We start from the raw sequence: 15,951 nt of genomic DNA on the forward strand, positions 1-15,951 counted from the left end.
TATTTGTTACCCCTTAAAACATCCATATGCCAAATTCGGTTTCAATTGCTTGGTTTGTTCTTGAGTTGTGCAAAAATTTATGTTTCATTTGTATGGGACCCCTCCCTTCCAGAAGAAGGAGAGGTTTCAAACTATCATATGAAACTTTATCGGCACCAAAAACCCCTACATACACATTTTCACGCCGATCCGTTTGGTAGTTTTCGAGCCTTTATGGATCAGACAGACAGACAGACAGACCGGACTGCATTTTTATATGTGAAGATTACAACATCAATATTTAAGAACCTAAAGAGTGAATATACATTTATTGGATTGAAGCGTTCATGTAAATCTATTTTTACAAATAAAAGTTTGAATGAGAACGGCTGGGTCTGACCGCTAGGTGGATTAATTTAGGTTTTTTATGGTGCATTTTTAATTCCCTACAACTCATTCTCAGACAGTTTTTCTATACAACCAACGCACAGTGGTCCAATAAGGCAAAAAGTGGAACTTTATTCCATAGCGCCTGTTACCTTCATCCTAGCTTAAAAGTGTCTTCGGAACAATTGTTTGTATGAATGACCCGCATAATCGCAAATTATCAAAAAGTATGAAAAGTTTACTATACTAAAAATAAAAAAATTAACTTTTTTGTGTTAAGAGATAGAAGAATAGTTTGTTCAGCAAAGTTGTAGAAAATTCAAAAATATGAAACTTTGTTGAGCAAATAAAAATCCTATCTTCTTTCGGTACAAAGTTATAAAGTATATAACATGGAACTTACTTAAAAGTTAGTTTTTTATACTTAACTTTTGTTAGTTACATTTTACACGAAAGTATTGTTCGAAGAAATTATTAGGGCACATAAAACACACAGTTTTGCCAAAGGTCATATATCTCCAGGACTTTTCCTTACAAAGTTATATCATATTTTAGCTTATTTTTTCGATAACTTCAAGAACGTATAGGTTAAAAAGGGGCAAGTGGAATCATGATGTCAATATATTTCCTTGAAGTTAAGCTGAAATACTATAAACTCCTTTAGGTTCCATTTGTCCCAATCCACCCATATTAGAGTACGGCGAGCATATGTTACAGTAGGTTTTCATATATCCAAAATACTAACTTTTTTTGTGTTAAGAGATAGAGGAATGGTTAATTCGGCGAAGTTTTAGAAAGTGCAAAAATATGAATCTTTGCTGAACAAACAAAATTCCTATCTTCATTGGGTACAGAGTACAGGGTATTTTCTGTAAAAGTTACTTAAAAGTTAATTTTTTGCAATTAACTTTTGTTAGCTAAATTTTACAAGAAAACGTTGTTCTAAAGAAACATTTGGGCATACAAAACACATGTTTTTGTTGAAAACCACACATCTCCAGGACTTTTCTTTACAAAGTCAAAGCAGGTTTTAGCTCATTTTTCCGATAACTTTAAGAACGTATAAAGTAAAAAGGGGCAAGTAGAATCATGATGTTAATACTTTTTCTCAAAGCTTAGCTCAGGTGCTCAGAACTGTTATAAGATCCATCTGTCTCAATTCACCTAATCTTTAATCTATACGTTGGTAAAGTTCAAATGTGCTATAACTTTGTAAGGAAAAGTCCTGGATATGTGTGGTCTTCAACAAAAACGTGTGTTTTGTATGTCCGAATGCTTCTTTAGAACAACGTTTTCTTGTAAAATTTAGCTAACAAAAGTTAATTGCAAAAAAATAACTTTTAAGTAACTTTTACAGAAAATACCATGTAACTCTGTACCCAATGAAGATAGGAATTTTGTTTATTCAACAAAGATTCATATTTTTGTACGTTCTAAAACTTTGCCGAATTAACTATTCCTCTATCTCTTAACACAAAAAAGTTAGTATTTTGGATATATGAAAACCTACTGTAACATATGCTCGCCGTACTCTAATATGGGTGGATTGGGACAAATGGAACCTAAAGGAGTTTATAGTACTTCAGCTTAACTTCAAGGAAACGTATTGATATCATGATTCCACTTGCCCCTTTTTAACCTATACGTTCTTGAAGTTATCGAAAAAATAAGCTAAAATATGATATAACTTCGTAAGGAAAAGTCCTGGAGATATATGACCGTTGGCAAAAATATGTGTTTTATGTGCCCTAATAATTTCTCCGAACAATACTTTAGTGTAAAATGCAACTAACAAAAGTTGAGTACAAAAAACTAACTTTTAAGTAAGTTCCATGTAATATACCTCATAACTTTGTACCGAAAGAAGATAAGATTTTTATTTGCTCAACAAAGTTTCATATTTTTTAACCTTCTACAACTTTTCTGAACAAACTATTCTTCTATCTCTTAACACAAAAAAGTTATTTTTTTTATTTTTAGTATAGTAAACTTTTCATACTTTTTGACAATTTGCGATTATGCGAGTCATTCATACAAACAATTGTTCCGAAGACACTTTTAAGCTAGGATGAAGGAAAAAGGCGCTATGGAATTAAGTTCCATTTTTTGCCTTATTGGACCACTGTGCAACGGTTTCTGGGCTACAATGCTTCGAATAAAACCTATGCCAAAAGGCATACGCCCTTTTAGAATGTAACTCATGGGTGTAAAAAATCTCTCCACCTGTGAAAAATGCTCAGTTTGCTAAGCCAAATACGTGTGCAAAGTTTCATTCAAATCAAAAATGGTCGATATTCGACCATAGGTCATTTCGCGCGATCTTGCTCAGCTTTGGATGCATCTAAAGGTCCGGGACCAGACGGAATTCCGCCAGCATTTATGAAACATTTAGCTAAAGAGCTAACTTCCCCACTGTTCTTAATTTTCAATATGTCGGTGGAATCCGGTTGCTTCCCGAAATTCTGGAAAAACTCATATCTAATGCCTGTGTTCAAATCTGGTAAAAATCTGACATTAGCAGCTATCGAGGCATAGCCATTCTTTCTTGTATACCTAAGCTTTTTGAAGCAATAATAAACAAAAAGTTATTTCATCATATAAAACATAGAATTCCTCCAACGCAACACGGTTTTTTCAAAGGGCGTTCAACCACAACTAACTTACTCGAGTTTATTAACTTCTCTTTGAACGCAATGGATAGAGGAAATTATGTTGAAACCTCATATACTTCAGTAAAGCTTTCGATCGCATAGATATACCCCTGCTTCTCTTCAAGTTACGAAAAATTGGAATTCATTCACAATTACTCAAATGGGTTGAATCGTATCTGACACATCGTCAACAAACAGTCAAATTCAAAGGTAGACTTTCAAAACCTATTCTGGTAACCTCAGGAGTTCTCAAGGCTCTCACTTGGGCCCTCTACTATTTATATTATTTGTAAACGACATTTCCTTTATTATAAAACATGTAAAAACTCTTATTTATGCCGACGACATAAAACTTTTCATTGAAATTAAAAACGATGACGATGTAAACATTTTTCGTAACGAGATAAAATATTTTTATATTTGGTGTAAAAAAAGCCTTCTTCAGCTAAACGTAAAAAAATGTGGTTCTATGGATTTTGGCAGAAAAAGAAACTTACCAATTTTTCCTTAGTAGATCAGGTAGCACAGAAATGTGAACGAGTTAGGGACTTGAGAGTCATACTCGACTCAAAATTAACATTCACTGATCATTAACTATCAATAAGGCTAGTAACATGCTCAGTTTTATGAAACGTTTCTGCTATAACTTCCAAGATCCATACACAATAAAAACACTTTATAATTCCTATCTCAGGTCTCTTTTAAAATACTGTAGCATTGTATGGTCTTCGTTTTCTGCAACACATGTAGACAGAATAGAATCAGTGCAAAAGCAATTCCTGTTATATGCACTTCGTAATCTACGATGGACATCATTTCCCCTACCATAATATGACGAACGCTGCGACTTATCAACATCCAATCATTACAAGCCCGTCGTGAATTCGCAATGTCATTTGTTAACGATATCGTATCTCAGCGTGTCGATTCACCAGACTCAATTTTTATTTTGCTTTGTGAAATATACAAAAACCATGCCAAAACCGGTTTCGTAGAATCACCGTTTTGAGCTCAGTTTTTGTCCGATTTAAGATCTGCTTTTTTTAAAGATGGGTAAAAAGATGCTTATATGTGGACAATCTCTTGGAATTTTGATATTTGGTCTTAGAACAAAATGGCGTCGAAAAAACATCAAAAATTACCGGTTTCTCAAAAATTAAAAATGGGGCCATTGTTGTCCCTTAAGTTGAAATATGTTCAAACTCCGGGAAATTTATTTTCGCATCAATCTTCATCAAAAATCATTCATAGAAGCCAAGGCAAAAAAATTTGTTGCACAGTGTAATTGAATAATGGTTTCTTACTTAATTCGGATTATTACAATAATTATTTTCTGTCGATTTAAATTGCGCGTTGAATTGAAATATGAATATATATATATATATATATATATATATATATATATATATATATATATATATATATATATATATATATATATATATATATATATATATATATATATATATATATAAATATATATATATATATATATATATATATATATATATATATATATATATATATATATATATATATATATATATATATATATACATATATATATATATATATATATATATATATATATATATATATATATATATATATATATATATATATATATATATATATATATATATATATATATATATATATATATATATATATATTTATATATATATATATATATATATATATATATATATATATATATATATATATATATATATATATATATATATATATATATATATATATATATATATATATATATATATATAGATATATATATACCCAAGTAACACGGTTAGTCTTTAATAAGTTTAGGTAATTGATATATAACAAATCTCGTCACTATAAAAATAACGTATAAACTTATATACAACTTGTTAACAACTCAAAAAGCGCAAGGGGCGGAGCCAATATAAAACATATATTCAACTTCAAATGAATTGTTCACACGACTTATATAAAACAACTTTATAACGACTATATCCACCACTCTTACATTTCCAGTACCAACAAATGGTGGCCTGTTATTAATAGGTCATAAACAAATTGCACAAATGAGTTGAAACTTCACTCGCTGATGATTGTTTCTAATACATACAAAACAGATGACCCACGAAAATAATCATGGCTCTTCATTTGAGAAATTATCAAGACAATCCATTGATAGAATAGGGTGTTGGTATAGTGATTAAATACAATAAATCCACGTGCGATTTCAGATTTGTCGTGAATATTTGCCTTGTACTTCGTTAAAATTTACGCGCTTCGAAAATACCTTAATATGATAGTAATCAATATCATATTTTTTTTTAATTTGAAATAAAGAAAAAAGTAACAGATGAACTCTAGAGAAGTGTCTATAAATATATACAGGTATATATTTTCGATAGGATTATATTATGAAATGTGCCTTTAGCACAGAAAAATGGTGTTGAATATTATTTTAGCACGCCGCTTGCGCTAACGAGGCAGCCATGTTGATTATTAGCATTCGTTGAATGGGTACACCGATTGCCCAAAGATTTTGTCCGTTATATTACCACTATCCATAAAGTTTATTCCGGTAAAAATATCGCAAAATAATTGAAAAAAATGTACATTGAAACATCAAGGTGAGCTAAGATGTCATGCACTATGTACTAATTATTTGAACTTTCTTACTCTTTTAGTAAACCAAACGAGGAATAATTTCTGCCACAATTTGGAGATGGAATCGTGAAACCAATTAAGCAAGGCTATATAAAGCTACTACAATCTATAAAAAAAATCGCCGTCACCATCTTGATTATTGTAGTAGTGAAAATAGTATAAAAATTCACTTAACTAAACCACGCATTAAGTAATATATTTTGAAATTTAAGTAAAACAGAAATATTCAAACATTGATATGAGGTTATTAACGATGATCAGAATAATAATAATAAAACCGAAGATCGTTGAGCAAGACAAAAAAGAGAATTGAAACAAATCATGGCCGATCAGATCAAACGATGTTCTTGTTTCAAGTAAATTGAATGATAAATTTATTGATTATAATTTACTCTCAAATTTATTATTTATGTTTAATCAAACATAAATTCCCTTGGTGTTTAAATATTTTATATAATTTTGAATATTATAACAGTATTTTTGATCTGCACTGTATTTGATGAAGAAGAAATAGTTCACACCATAAAATCACATTTACAACTGATTTAAAACTGAACTACAACTTTTGCGGCCATTTTTCAATTTTGTCTCCACTATACGTTTTTCTGTCAAACACACATTCACCACTGTTGTCTCTCTTGCATTCTCAGTTTTTACAGCAATTCGTAATGTATTTACAACTTCAACTTGTTATTTCGATTTAAAACATCATTCCGATTTAAAACATCAATGCGAGTGAATTAAAACCCAATGTTTTCCCTGTAACATATTTATGACTTATTTATAACTTTTTCCTTTCATTTTGACGTAGGACTACGTCTAACCGCACTATATCGAGATACATTCTGAGGAAACTAAAAACCAAGATGTAACGTCGGAATGAAAGATTTTAAATGGTAATACTGATGTAACCACATGATGGATCACAATAATCAATATGTCGTTGGATTGATAAAACGATGGACAATTTTGTGATTCTTCATATATCATTGTTACTTAATTTTTAAACAGTGAAAATTGATGAAAAGTTTCAAGGTCGTATTTTTACGAACAATGTACCAATCACATGCGAGCACTCCTGGCACAGACTTCATGAGTGGACACCAACTGCCTGCTATGACAACCTCTATTCAGTGGCAAAAAAAAATTGACAGAATCTCCTCGTCCCAATAGGTCAACTAACATTTGCTTCTATGAACCTAGACTATTTTGATGTCTTGAAAGTAAAGCTTTTTCGGAAAGTTACAAAGTAACAACCTCCTTTATCAGACAATTAAACGATCTGTTGTGAAAATGTTATTAAAACTGATGTCTTGAAAGAAAACATGCTGACACAGGCAACAGTACTGCCCCGGCTATGTATGAGAAGACGGTCGCTCGTCGTCAGTGCAGTAGCACTCGATTGCCATTTGTGTGCAGTCAAGCCAAGTGGAAACAATGTAGCTGCTGTCGACGTACTGTGGTGCGTGTTCGCACACTACACTGTGCGACCGGGGATAAAATAATTTTGTACGCAACAGTATATCACGATGGTGGATGTTGCATCCAATATGTGATTACAACTGAACAGATTTTGACCACCAATACTTTGATCGAACGACGACGGTTGCCAAAGCATGTGATACAATAATTGGCATATCATTGTTCGTTGTACATTGTACGATGAACAGTAAATTAGTAAAAAGTTCAGTTGAAATCCACTTCTTCTAGTTCAGTTTCGAAGCTTCCAAGCAATCACGAGCTCGCTTTATATAGCTGCAACAGATGTTTTTTCATCGTTTTAAAGTGCTTATTGTATTACTATCCCTGAACAGATTTCAAACGCCGATGTCTTAATCGACAGGTAGAATATTGCGGAAGATTGTTATATAATAATTAAAATATCTCTTCAACAAAAGCTGTGTTAACATTCTACTAATCAGAAGTTTGCTACCCCGTTGCTCGTTTCCTTTTGGTTGTCGTGACGAGTAAATGGCATTTGAACTGCAACCGCAGTGATTTTCATATCCATGTTTAGTGATAAAAACTTCTTTCAAATTCCTAAAATTAGAAGTTGCATTGGGTTGTTGTCTTTTCGAATTCTACACTCTGTTTTTCTCAGATTTATTTAAATGATCAACTATAGGCTATTTAAAAGACAATAGAAAACCAATATGCTTCGTAAAGATTTTTAAACAGATATTTCAGATAGCTCGTTTAAGCTGTACTGATGGTTATATTTTTCCAGTTAAATAAATTTAATTCAATATGACAATCCTAGTTGCATTACGCGGTTGTGGTATAGAGAAAACCCAAATTATATGCATCTTGACGTTTGGTTTTAAACATTCATATTCATATTTTTTAATTACAAAAATATTACATCAGCATCTGCAGGAAAATATTACTAAACATATAAACACAACCTGTCGCACAACACAACATATAAACACAACCGTGTAAAGATACTAAACATATGAACACAACCTGTCATTGCCAGACTTGTAATATGCAAACATCAGTTGGAGAGGTTAATGTTGTTTATCAAACCGAGCTAGGTTTATTAACTTATTGTTTATTGACTTTTAAATATGGCATTTTGTTGTTTGTTTTTTCGTTGGTGTCTTAAAATTGATTGATTTTTTTCTGGTTCTGCTTAATGAATAAATGTTTCAATTGGCCTAAAATGAAAAAAAAATGACTGTTACATGTGCATCCTCATAAATTCCAATGTCAATTTCAAAATTTTTGTGAATATAGATTTTCCACTAAAAACTGCAACTCTTTATCGTCACTTTTCCAACGAACTTGTAAATACAGGAATTTTTTAAGTGACTTCTTTGCTAAGCAGTTGTATGAAACTGACAATGATACTGCTTTGCAATCGGTGAGTGAGCTATATTTTACATGCGCAATTGAAGATGAAAGTAAGTTTGCTTTCTACTAAATCGTTCTTAATTAAGACCTATATAAAAACCTAAATTAATCCACCTAGCGGTCAGACTCAGCCTTTCTCATTCAAACTTATTATTTGTAAAAATAGATTGACATGAATGCTTAAATCCAAAAAGGTATATTCACTCTTTGGGTTCAAAAATATTGATGTTGTAATTAAAGTATAAAATATGAAATTTGACGTAATGTTAGTGCTTCTGAAATAGCGAAATATAAGAAATGACTCTTAATTTCGAACAATTTAATCACGAGCGATACCGGGAACGTTCAAATAGTACGATACCACATTTAAATCATGTTGAGGCCATATATGTTGATCAAAGCAGCTTTAGTGTTGAATAGTCTTTGAATTTCTTTTCTTTACAAAACTTTTGAACAGTATATAAATTTTTTTTAAGTTTGTTATTAATAAGTGTGAGAGATGACTCGTTCGTATGACACTTGTTATGTTCAAATAAGTCGTGTAATACTTGAGATAATAGATTTTCGTTGTTTTACAAATTAAAACATAACGGTTGCTTAAGTTTGATTACAATCAAATGAAAAGGGAACGTATGGGGGAGCCAAACTTTGAAACCAAGTGTTCAGTCATAATTCATCAGTTAACCCTTAACTATCCCGTTCATTCGATATCAATATTGTTAAAATCTGTTGTGTAGTTTCTAAGATAATGAAGTTTAGTGATTTTCACATTTTGATACATTACAGACGAAGTTACATTCCGATTACAGCAAAATTCAACAGGGTGTTATGAGGCAGCTAGACCTTTCGTTTGATACTAATTCTGTGGAAATCGTGTCAACCATCTCTGAGAAAAGTGAGTGAGCCCAAGTAGTCATCAGAATATGTTTCTTTTCATAGCTGGATTTCACATTTTTAAACATAACAGGAAAAGTAATGATCCGATCGCAAAACAAATCATTAGGGTCTTATGGGGCAACAAGACTTTCCATATGACACTGACTTTATGAAAATCGGTCCGGCCATCTCTGAGAAACATGAGTGAAATTAAACAGTCTCCAGAACACGTTTCTTTCTGTAATTTCTGAACCATATGTTCAATCTTCATAAAATTCAAAAGTTGAGGGTTTTTAGGTAGACCGTTCATCTGAAACCAATTTTGTTCAAATCGGTTGTGTAGTTTCTGAGATATTGATGTTTCGTGATTTTTACATTTTGATACATAACCTCTAAACTAGAAATCAGATTACAACAAAATTCAATAGGGTCTTATAGGGCAACTAGATCTTTCATTTGCAATTGATTTCATTGAAATCGATTCAGCCATCCCTGAGAAAATCGAGTGAGATTGGGAGATTGGGAAATAGTACAATATTAAATTTAAATGATGTTGAGGCCACATATTTTGATCGTAGCTATAGTTTTAAACAGTCTGCGGGTTTAGTTCCTTCCTATAACTTTCAAGCCACATGTTTAAACATTATGAAATTCATTGTTTAAGGGATTGAAAGCCCATTTATTTAAATTCAACTATGTTCATAGTTTCTAAGCTATAAGAGCGTTTTTCACATTCTGACGCAGCGCCAAAACTAAAAGTTTGATTACAATGAAATTCAATAGCAACCTAAGCGGCAAATAGACCCTTCATTTGACACCAAGATAGAAAAAATCAGTCAGACCATCTCTGAGAAAAATGAGTGCGAAAGAAAAGTGCACATATACACGTACACACCCACACACAAACATATACACCTATACATGCATATATGCAGAAAATGCTCGATTCGTCGAACTGAGTTGAGTAGTATATGACATTCGGCCATTTCAATCATTTTTCTACCTTTTGATTAGCCAGTGATCGTTAGGAGAAAGTCATTATGTTTACTTTCATTATGTGATTTCACATTTTTATGAACAACGGACACAGTTACAACCCGATTGCAATGAAAATCAATAGCAACCTATGGGGCAACTAGACCTTTCATTTGACACTAATTTTGTGAAAATCGGTTCAGCCATCACTGAGAAAAATGAGTGAGTTTAAACAACCTCAGGATAACTTTTCTTTACATAACTTTTGAACCATATGTTCAATCATAACAAAATTTTAAAGTTAAGGGTTCTGGGGACAGCCCAATCTTTTGAAACCAGTTTTATTGAAATCGGTTGTGTGGTTTCTGAGATATTGATGTTTCGTGATTTTTACATTTTGATACATAACCTCTAAACTAAAAATCCGATTACAATGAAATTCAATAGCAACCTATGGCACAACTAGACCTTCCATTTGCAATTAATTTTATGAAAATCGGTCCAGCCATCTCTGAGAAAAGTGAGTGAGAAAAAAAAGTTGCACATACATACACACACACACACACACACACACACACACACACACACACACACACATACACACATACATACATACATACAGAAAATGCTCAGTTCGTCGAAAGAAGCCGAGTGGTATATGACATTCGGCCATTGGGACCACTTTTATACCTTCGGTTTTTCCAGTGATTGCTATACCTTTCTAGGAGAAAGGCAAAAATTGCCTTTCCGCGTGTTGAAGAAATTTGACTGCATTAGGATGAAAGGTATTCATCAATGTTAAAAACAGTATTTATTTCTTCTTAAATAGATGTCTGCAAACAAATAATCTAAATTATTTTTAAAAATAAACGCTTTTCTTTTTATGACTCTCTGGTGGCATATGACCTTAACAATATGTGGCCACCAATGAACTAGTTTTAGGATTGTAAGTTGTTAGAGGTGTCGTTTGATGGATTAAGGCTCAATAATCTGAAAGTATCCGGAACGCAACGTCCGCATGAAGCCTTCAACGACCTAGACACTTGATATGACCCTTCCGAGTAATTAGAGGTATAGCACGGTATTGCTATGATCATGTCTATTTTGGTTTCGGTTTCGGCAACATAATGGACAAAATGCCTTTCTCTTGGTGGTTGTTGAGTTTGAATTGCAAATTGTTTAAAAGCAAAACAAGAAAACTATAAATTATGATTAAACATAACCGCTCGTTTTTGGCTTTTGTGTGCCAAAGTCGAACCGTGTCGAAAGTGGAACGTGGTCAAATCGAACAAAGTCTAAATTCTCTAAATAAAATATAAAACTATCGTAGTCCTACGTCAAACATGCGGTCGTGTCTTGGATACCACCCTCGTACTATTTTTCGTAAAAGATGTTGCATGTGTTACTTGGGTATATATATATATATATATATATATATATATATATATATATATATATATATATATATATATATATATATATATATATATATATATATATATATATATATATATATATATATATATATATATATATATATATATATATATATATATATATATATATATATATATATATATATATATATATATATATATAAGCCAAGGCAGAAAAAAGGTCAATTTATATGTGTTATGTATAAAATCTTTTTCTTCCTTTAATTAGTATAAATAACATATAGGATGTAAGTTAGTTATAAACATATGTAGTCTACTTTTGTTTGACGAAATAAATAAATAAATAGATGAAAAATAAATAAGTAAACTTGACTGGGGAAGAATTTTATTGCCTTTTGAGTAATGGATTTGTTACCTAACAATTTTACGCTATTGCTTCTAAAGTAATAAGGAAAAGTTTTGCGTGCATTTAAATCGACCTTGGCAGAAACTTTGACCAGATCTTCATATGAGCTAAAAATGTCATTTTGTGCTATTGGTATTTTTTTGACATAGAATTACGTCTTACGGCAACATTCTGGGATAAAAGTACAAATTGAAAACCCGAAAACAACGAGAGCGTCACGGAAATTGCCCACTTACGAATGTTTGAAATTCAGTCAGTTTCCAACCGATTTCCTTGCCGATTACTTACAGCAATCGATTGGAAAATCATCTCTACACCCGTCTAAACGCAGGAAATTGTAATTTGATTATTCGAACAAAAACAGCGTTATTTGGAATAAAACAACGACGTAAAAAACACGTTATTTGGTAAAAAACTTAATAACTTTGAGGTTTGGCGTTAACTTAAAAAAAAAATCTTGCCGACAACTAATATAAGAATGAAGGAGTACCCGCGGAAATAACTTGATAACAACCTACATTATCAAGTACTTAGAAGCGTTACTGGAGCTTTTAATACTGATTTTATATACCGCAATGCATCAAGTTTCGAACACTTAAGCCATGATGTATCTTCTGTAGGTTGTTTCATTTTTGCAATTCTAGAGAAACATTTCAAAATGTCCTATCTGCTTTTAACGATTTTTTGATCGATCACTTTTATTCAATCACCACAACTTATTAAACACCTTTTATGACACGTTATTTGCACAAGTTGAAAGCGGAGGGATAACTCTAGCCTTCTAAACAAAAACTACGCTTGGGAGAGTTAATAAAGCTGCACCATTACCAAAATGAAAAGACGCTCCGGAAAAACGATGAAAGCAGATAGGGCCTTTTGAAATGTTTAGCTAGAATTAAGTGCTATTTATATTAATTTGAACATGTTTTGTATATGAAAATAACGAAAATTCAAAATTTGGCTTTGATTCAAATTCCGAGCACTTTAACGTAATCGCTAAGAGATAGATAAGTAAACTGTCTGCATACTGACTGTCACTTTTATTACCTCCTGCTGATTCCCTGTAAGTATCCTCACAGTAAAGAGCTCTGCATCACTGGGTAAATGACATTACAAGGAACGAAATGGTAGGGTAGGGAACGGCTTAAGCAGGGGCGCCTATTTTAATCATTCGAAATAAACTGGCCTCAATTTCTAGAATTTCGATCAATATCGACAATTTCAATGATAAGAACGAAAACTATGATTAACTAGCTGTTTTACGAATACATGAAATACCGTTCAATACAGAAAAATCTTTGAAAGAATATCAAACAAAAAAAATTGCAGCTATTCAGGCGCTATTTGGGTACTGACGAAAATCCCCTGCAAAACAGATGCAAACTGCTTAAAAGGTTCGGGGTGAATGCAAACTGCTTAAAAGATTCGGGGTATTTCGTCTCAATACACAGGCGGCTCCTAAAGCCTGTATCAGACTAACCGTTGCAGCGGTCAACCGCTACCGTTCCGTTCTTTTTCGACCAATCAGAACACAGCGGTCGACCGTCGCTTGATGTTGTTGCAAAAAATAGAATCTTTTCTATTTTGCCGCCGACCGTTCCCAACGGTTGCCGGCTGCTGTCATTGACATGGCGAAAGCAAACGAATCTCTTCACACCTATACAAGATCACATATAGAGACTTGACAAATGAAAATGTGTGCTTCTCTTTTTGGCACACACGACAGCCAGTCAAAACATTGATAGCACCGGCAACGCTGGTTGGCGATATCAATTTTCGACCAACGCACACTGCCAAAAATGATTCCAAATTTCCACTAATTAAAAGCCGCTGGGCTGGATATCTTAAATATAGCATTTCTTATGTAAAATTGGTCAACAAATTGATTGGCGATGGTTTCATTTTGGACAGGGCACGGGAAATGGTCTTTTTCGCCTCTTTTCACCCTATTTTTGCGTATTTTTGGAAATATAGACCATTTCCCGTGCCCTGCACAGAATGAAAATATCAACCATCGATTTATTGGCCAATTTTACATAAGAAATGCTATATTTAAGGTATCCAGCCCAGCGACTTTTAATTAGTGGGAATTTGGATTTATTTTTGCCAGTGTGCGTTGGTCGAGATTTGACATCGCCAACCAGCGTTGCCGGTGCTATCAATGTTTTGACTGGCTGTCGTGTGTGCCAAAAAGAGAAGCACACATTTTCATTTGTCAAGTCTCTATATGTGATCTTGTGTAGGTGTGAAGATATTCGTTTTCCTTCGCCATGTCAATGACAGCAGCCGGCAACCGTTGGGAACGGTCGGCGGCAAAAATAAAAAAGATTCTATTTTTTGCAACAACAACAAGCGACGGTCGACCGCTGTGTTCTGATTGGTCGAAAAAGAACGGAACGGTAGCGGTTGACCGCTGCAACGGTTAGTCTGATACAGGCTTAAGGCTGCTTAAAATATGTTCCCTACCCTATATAATAATCATACTTTTTATTACACTAGCTACAATAATTCGATTTTTATTCTGAAGTGTTCGGAGTTTGAGACTGTTCGAAGTTTGAATCAAAACGGTACATATTACAAACATTTAGTTCACATTTGTCGACAGCATAATTTTTCTAGTGATGGTAATATTTGACGTCATTCGCAATGCTAGTCTATCACATCTTATCAATACCTATAGTTTGGAAAAGATTCAGTAACTTACATTTCATGGCTCCCTTCGTTTTGCTCTCTATGAACTCTTGGCTTTGCACGAATGCTAAAAATACAACCAACATGAAGCAGCAGTAACGTATCCTCAACAACATTTTCGTTATCCCTCGATGTGTAACACAAAACACTTTCTAGCAAATTTTTTCTTCACATTAAAATTATTTCACTTTGTTTTTTCGACTATCTGTACTTGTCAAACGTAAACGAATTTCGTTGTTAACGTTCTGCTATGAAATCACAATGAAATTTAACTGATTGCTTGATTTGATATCTCAATGCTATATACGCAATAGTACCATGGCTATGATAAATATTTACCATTTATTGTGTTCATTTTTCAAAATATCACGCGTTGTTCTTGAAAACGAGGGGATCCCCCTGCGCACGTTGCAACGGGTTTCCCTTGTACCCAGTCGTTAAAGTTATTCAACATCATAAATGAGCCCATACCTTCATTTCTTGTCACCGCACGAACGAATATACAAGGTTTTTCTCTGTTTAACCACTAAATAACTTTCAAGTTATATATTCAGCACGTTTCTGAAAATATGAAATGAATTGCTCAAGTGATATAAAACTGACACTAATTATAATTTAAACATAACCTGATTATGTAAGTTTGGTCAAAAAGCTATATGAAACGATAGGATTGTTGTGCAAATGTCAAAATAGATAAAATTATTACATAAATATTTCAAATCAACTTTTAATAATCTTAAAACAATATTAAACAACAGTACGGCCGCCTATATCTCTTCTAAAGAGCACCTACTTCTTCAGAACGTTAAAACGAATCCACATCGCCGATGTACTATTGACGAAATTCTTATACCTTTCACTTTCATGGTCAAAGCCGAGTGGATCACCTCGGCCGACAGTAGCAATAAGCCGATCGCAGCCTTTTTATAAACACAATACTAGCCGATAAATGAGCTCGTATATATAACCAGAGCACGAGTGCAACCACCCGGCACGCCTTTGATCGAAACTTGGACATACAATATTTTATGTATGCGCATACCCATATATATATAAATATATATATATA

The 15,951-nt window shown here is 32.8% G+C and overlaps 2 protein-coding genes across 8 annotated transcripts in view; one reads left to right on the forward strand and one right to left on the reverse strand.

Annotated features, from left to right (window-relative positions):
• LOC129721825 (uncharacterized) overlaps positions 1-15,951 on the forward strand; it is a 669,416-nt gene that overhangs the window by 106,750 nt on the left and 546,715 nt on the right. The gene's annotated exons all lie outside the window — the stretch shown is intronic.
• Positions 1-15,951, reverse strand: part of LOC129721826 (transferrin) — a 119,940-nt gene that overhangs the window by 103,376 nt on the left and 613 nt on the right. The window contains exons 1-3 of one of the 6 annotated variants that reach the window (XM_055674858.1): positions 15,509-15,649; positions 15,354-15,443; positions 14,896-15,130 (exon numbers count right to left, since the gene is read on the reverse strand). In XM_055674858.1, the coding sequence (XP_055530833.1) occupies positions 14,896-14,998 (103 nt within the window). In that variant the 5' untranslated portion in view covers positions 14,999-15,130; positions 15,354-15,443; positions 15,509-15,649. Of the gene's footprint in view, positions 1-14,895; positions 15,444-15,508; positions 15,650-15,675; positions 15,691-15,951 lie in introns of those variants that run through there. The other 5 variants (XM_055674857.1, XM_055674856.1, XM_055674854.1 and 2 more) reach the window with 5 other exon arrangements.

This window comes from Wyeomyia smithii, chromosome 2 (assembly GCF_029784165.1).
Source record: "Wyeomyia smithii strain HCP4-BCI-WySm-NY-G18 chromosome 2, ASM2978416v1, whole genome shotgun sequence".
NCBI classification, from domain to species: Eukaryota; Metazoa; Arthropoda; class Insecta; order Diptera; family Culicidae; genus Wyeomyia; species Wyeomyia smithii.